Genomic DNA, 5,067 nt, shown 5'->3' on the forward strand with positions numbered 1-5,067 from the left:
GGAATTAATTTTATGCATATCGCACATGTGAACACGTGGAGCAGTGGGCTGCCGATTCAAGCGCTTGACTTGATTACATCGTGTCATGATTTCTTCAGCAAAAATGGAGCCAAAATACAGAAGAAATATGTGAAAAACAAGTCCAGCCACTGGCCCAGCAGCTTTCAGAACCTGTTTTAGCAGCACTCTGTGATGGTTTTCTGCAGGACTTTAGTCTGTGGAAGAATGTTGGTCCACTCTTCTTTCCATTGCACCCACTTCGGATGTTATCATCCATGAAATGGACGTTAATAGGCCATTATCAGTCCCCTACAATGGCTTCAGAATGTCCCACCTGTACTGGTTAGCAGGGTCCCCGTCCCATAGAATGACTTCCGATTGTCAGCTGGTTAATATGAGACATAAAACCACTATCTGGTTAATATGAGGCATAAAACCACTATCTGGTTAACATGAGGCATAAAACCACTATCTGGTTAATATGAGGCATAAAACCATTATCTGGTTATTATGAGGCATAAAAAATCTGGTTAATATGAGGCAAAAAGCCACTAAGGTTAACCTTAGAGAAAATGACATGGTTAGTGCTAAAGACACCGCCCTCCAATGAGTGTATATTGTGGCCTTCTAGTAGGGCAACGAGTAGAGCGTTGGAGACTAGGGTTCGAGACCAATACGGACAGCAAGAGCAAGAATCACCACCAGGCATGGACAAAAAATTTAATAAAATATGTTTCGGTTATTTACACAGTCTTTGATATATTAACCCACTAGGGGGCACTGTCGGGACAGTCTGAAGCCTAGAAGGCACAGTAGGGACATTCTGAAGCCATTGTATGGGACTGATAACGCCTAATAACACCCATTTCATGGACTGATAACATCAGAATCCCTTGTCCATTGTTGCTTTAGTTTTCTGATGGTTTTCAGACAATGGTTTTTACACAGCTCTATGAAGGTCCCACCCATTTTAGAAACTGGTAAAGGTCAGGAATGAACTTGTGTGTTCTTGGTTAGGAAAGTCGGTATGTTCCTGTTCGGTGAGCTCAGGATTCCATCTCTGTTATTTGCAGATGATGTGGTTCTGTTGGTATCATCATGTCAATGCCAATTTAAATTATATAGCACATAAACATGTCACTTTCATCAGGCAGCATCCAGCTTCTTTTAAGCATGCTGTGGTCCAACCCCTTATAAAAAAAGAAAAACCTAGATCCAGGAGTTCTCACAAACTTTACACCAATTTCAAAACTTTCTTTTTTATCAAAGGTTTTAGAGAAAGTTGTTTTTATCCAACTCCAAGGTTTTTTTTAACATGACAATAATATTGGTGAACTGTTTCAGTCAGGTTTTAAATCCCACCACAGCACTGAAACAACCCTTTTAAGAGTTTTTAATGATCTTCTTTTAACAGCTGTTTCAGGATGTTTTAGTGCTTTTAGATCTTTCTGCTGCCTTTGATACCATTGCTTATAACATCTTACTGTCACGACGATTAGAGCAGCTGGTTGGTATCAAAGGCACCATTTTATCCTGGTTTAGAGCCTACTTGACAAATTTTCTGTTCCTTTAGGAAATTGCTCCTCTTCTACAGCTCCACTGACTTGTGGGGTCCCGCAAGGCTCTATTCTAGGCCCTCTGCTTTTAATATTTACATTTTGCCTCTGGGGTCCATTTTTAATAATTGTAGGAGTTTTTCTGTTCATTTAGGAGATTGCTCCTCTTCTACAGCTCCTTTGACTTGTGGGGTCCTGCATGGCTCTATTCTAGGCCCATGTCGTGATCTTCAGCTCTTACTGGAGCGGTTCACAGTCAAGTGTGAAGCAGCTGGGATGAGGACCAGCACCTCCAAATCTGAGTCCATGGTCCTCAGTCAGAAAAAGGTGGATTGCTCTTTCTGGGCTGAGAGTGATGTTCTGCCTCAAGTGGAGGAGTTCYAGTATCTTGGGGTTTTGTTCAAGAGTAAAGAATGATGCAGCTTCTGCAGTAGTGCAACCTCTGTATCAGTCTATTGTGGTGAAGACAGAGCTGAGCTATAAGACAACACTCTCTGTTTTTACAGGTAATCTGCATTCCTACCCTCAGCAATGGCCACCGATGTTGGGCATTGACTGAAAGAACAAGATAGTGGATACAAATGGTTTAAATGAGTTTTTGTCACAGAGTAGCTGGTTTTCTCTTAGAGATAGGGTGAGAAGCTCAGTTWGCTGCTGCTCTAGAAACAGTCGAAGTGTTTCTGGTGAGGATACCTTCAGGACACTTCCCTATGGAGGTGTTCTAGGCATGTCCTACTGGGAGGAGACCTTGGAGAAAACACACATGAGCTGCTATGACTGTCAGTTGGTCTGGGTACACTATGGAATCCTCCCAGAAGAACTGGAAGAAGGGGCTAGAGAAATAGAGGTCTGGGCCTCCCTGCTCATGCTGCTGCCCTAAAACTTGATTTTGGAACAAGCGGATTGCAAGAATATTTCGTGTTTGTTAACTGAAATCGTGACGAAACCACATAAATATTGAATAGATTAAAATGTGAAGTGAATGGAACCATACAGCCCAGATCTGGTTACGAGCGAAGCTTTTATTGCTTACACTGAAGCAATCTGAGCAGCACTGCCTGAAACCGGAAGTTCTGGTCTGGGATCTTCAGTGCCTGGTACACCCACTACAGGCCTATGGCTGGAMCGCAGGCAATTCATACAGAAATTATCTTTCCTAATGAATTTATAACAGTTTTTCTATGTGTTGTCATGATGTTTTGGGCATGTACCTAAAGCTATTTTAATCAGGACATTACAATAGTCAAATAATAGATTATAAAAGTCAAGCCTTAAAAAGGAAACAAAGACAAATGGTGTGGTGCTTTAAATCAGTATCTAACTAATGAATTCCTTCAGAATGATGGATCGAAGGATGGATTTTTCTTCAGTTTGTTGCTGTTTCCTTAAGTGAACATTTGTGTTACTGCACAATAAAGTTTGTTGATTTTTAACAACAACCTGTTAGAGGTCAGAGTCCGGATCGGTCTCAGCTACCACCTCGCCAAATTTTAGCATAATATGTATAAAACTGATTGTATATTAGACATCTTTTAGAATGCAAATGTGTGATGTAAATTTTAAAAAACTGATGTTAAGACATTTTAAGCAACTCCGTTTTATAAAATGATCAGCTACTGAGCACAGTTTGGACCTAGTCCACACATGATAATGGCTTRATTTATTTAACAGCTAAATGCATTGTTTTAAAAGTTAGCAAACTAGAAACAAACACAGCCACCTACATGATTACCATCTTTCTCCCGGTCACGTTGTTCTCCAGACGTAGGTTCKAGTGAGGAAGAGGATGATGAACCAGCAGAAAATAAATGTCAGTTTCTGACCCTTTGCTGATTTTCTTGTAGATGCTTTTTCTTTTCTCTAAACTTTTGTTCTCCTCTCTTATGTTTATTGTCCATTTTTGCTCTTCTTATTTTTATTATTAGTTTTATTCTTCTTACATGTTCCTCTTTTTAAGCAAACTTTTCTTCTTCGGTCTTTGTTGGTGGTTGGTAGACAATGAATTGGTGCATTATCGCCATCTACTGGTATTGAGCGCAACTACACAACRTTTTTTCCTCGCTGCCTGTGCCAGCCCAGTGATGCACCGGCCCACTGGGAAAAGCCCCGGTACTCCCAACGGCCAGTCCGCCCCTGGTAGGAAGTGTAACTCTGCCCCAGAACCAAGTTTGTGGAACTTAACCCRTTAAACTTCAATGTATGTCCAGTGTACATTCCCAGTTTGTGGCTACTTCCTGCTTCTTTATAGCCTGATCCATGCTACCAGGGACTTTGAATTTGCTTAATAATCTGTTCAAACGATTTGATTGGTTGTCTTCTTTCGATTAAGAGCTCTTTTGACCAAGTGGGTTCATCTATAGAGACTCCAGAGCACAAAATTTGTGTCAAATCCCTCATGTCCCACCTGTCTGTGGTACGCGTGATTGATTGATTAGAATCGGCCAATCAGCTCTGATCTTATCTCTTGACACCATAGCTGTGTAGCCAATCAAGTTATCTTTTGTTTGATAGGCCCACCAGTTAACAGGTTTTAGGGACAGTTGGCTGTGGTAGCCATCATTTATTAGGCCAGTTATAGATGTACATCCAAAGGTTACTTTCTGCAAGCTTCATTAAAATTTGTCCAGTGTTTTATGAGATATTTTGTCAACAGACAGACACACATTTACACACATATTTGGCCAAAATTTCATAATTTAACAACAATATTTATAGATTTTAAACTATGATGTCAGGAAAACTTTACAACAATCTGACTTGAAACAGAAGAAAATCTTTCAGCGTGTTGGGAAATGTGAGGTTGTATCCAGGCCTGAGTGTCTACTTCTTCCCCAGGCTCTACAAAATCAAAACTTTTCAAAGCATAAATAAATGTATTTAGACAGCAGAGCTGAATTCCACATGTGCCACTTTAACTAGTGTGTGTTTGTGTGTGTTTTGTGTGTCCCCCACTCCACAGACAAGGTGGCTCATTTCTCTCGGCTCGGTGACGTGGAGGTGAACGCCGGGCAGAACGCCTCCTTTCAGTGTGTCGCCACTGGAAAAGTTTCTGAGACGGAGCCCTTCCTGCTGGAGGTGAGAATGAGAGTGGGCATCTGGGGTGGGGGTGGGGTTTCTTCTTATTTGTTATGTTTGCCTGAACTGTCAGGTCCACATCTCAGAGCTTGAATTATTGAATGGCACTGGAGACCGTAAGATATGAAAAGGCAAACATGGTTCAAACAGAGCTGGAATATKTTTGTGATTTAGCTGTTCCTGTAGTTTTTACACCGAAGGCTCAAAWGAATCAAAGTTACCTTCACAGCTGCTGATCGGCCTCATGTCACAGAACATGGACATGTGTGTAAGACCTCATTTTGTAATAACAGCACATTATGTAATAATGTAATAAAATCAGGCTTCAAAATGTAATAAACTCACACTCAAACCGCATTATGTAATAATGGCTGCAAAATGTAATCAACGTCTTCAATGCATTATGTAATAACGTTATTACATTTTGCGGCAATTA

General features: G+C 40.8%; 1 protein-coding gene across 1 annotated transcript in view; it reads left to right on the plus strand.

The window, feature by feature from the left end:
- The window catches only part of LOC106533644 (receptor-type tyrosine-protein phosphatase U), a gene marked incomplete at its 3' end in the record, with an annotated part of 95,638 nt that overhangs the window by 10,966 nt on the left and 79,605 nt on the right, over positions 1-5,067 (plus strand). Inside the window, 1 exon segment of the mRNA XM_014030042.1 lies at positions 4,516-4,631. Coding sequence (XP_013885496.1) covers positions 4,516-4,631 — 116 coding nt within the window.

Source organism: Austrofundulus limnaeus, unplaced genomic scaffold, assembly GCF_001266775.1.
Source record: "Austrofundulus limnaeus strain Quisiro unplaced genomic scaffold, Austrofundulus_limnaeus-1.0 Scaffold989, whole genome shotgun sequence".
Classification (NCBI taxonomy): domain Eukaryota; kingdom Metazoa; phylum Chordata; class Actinopteri; order Cyprinodontiformes; family Rivulidae; genus Austrofundulus; species Austrofundulus limnaeus.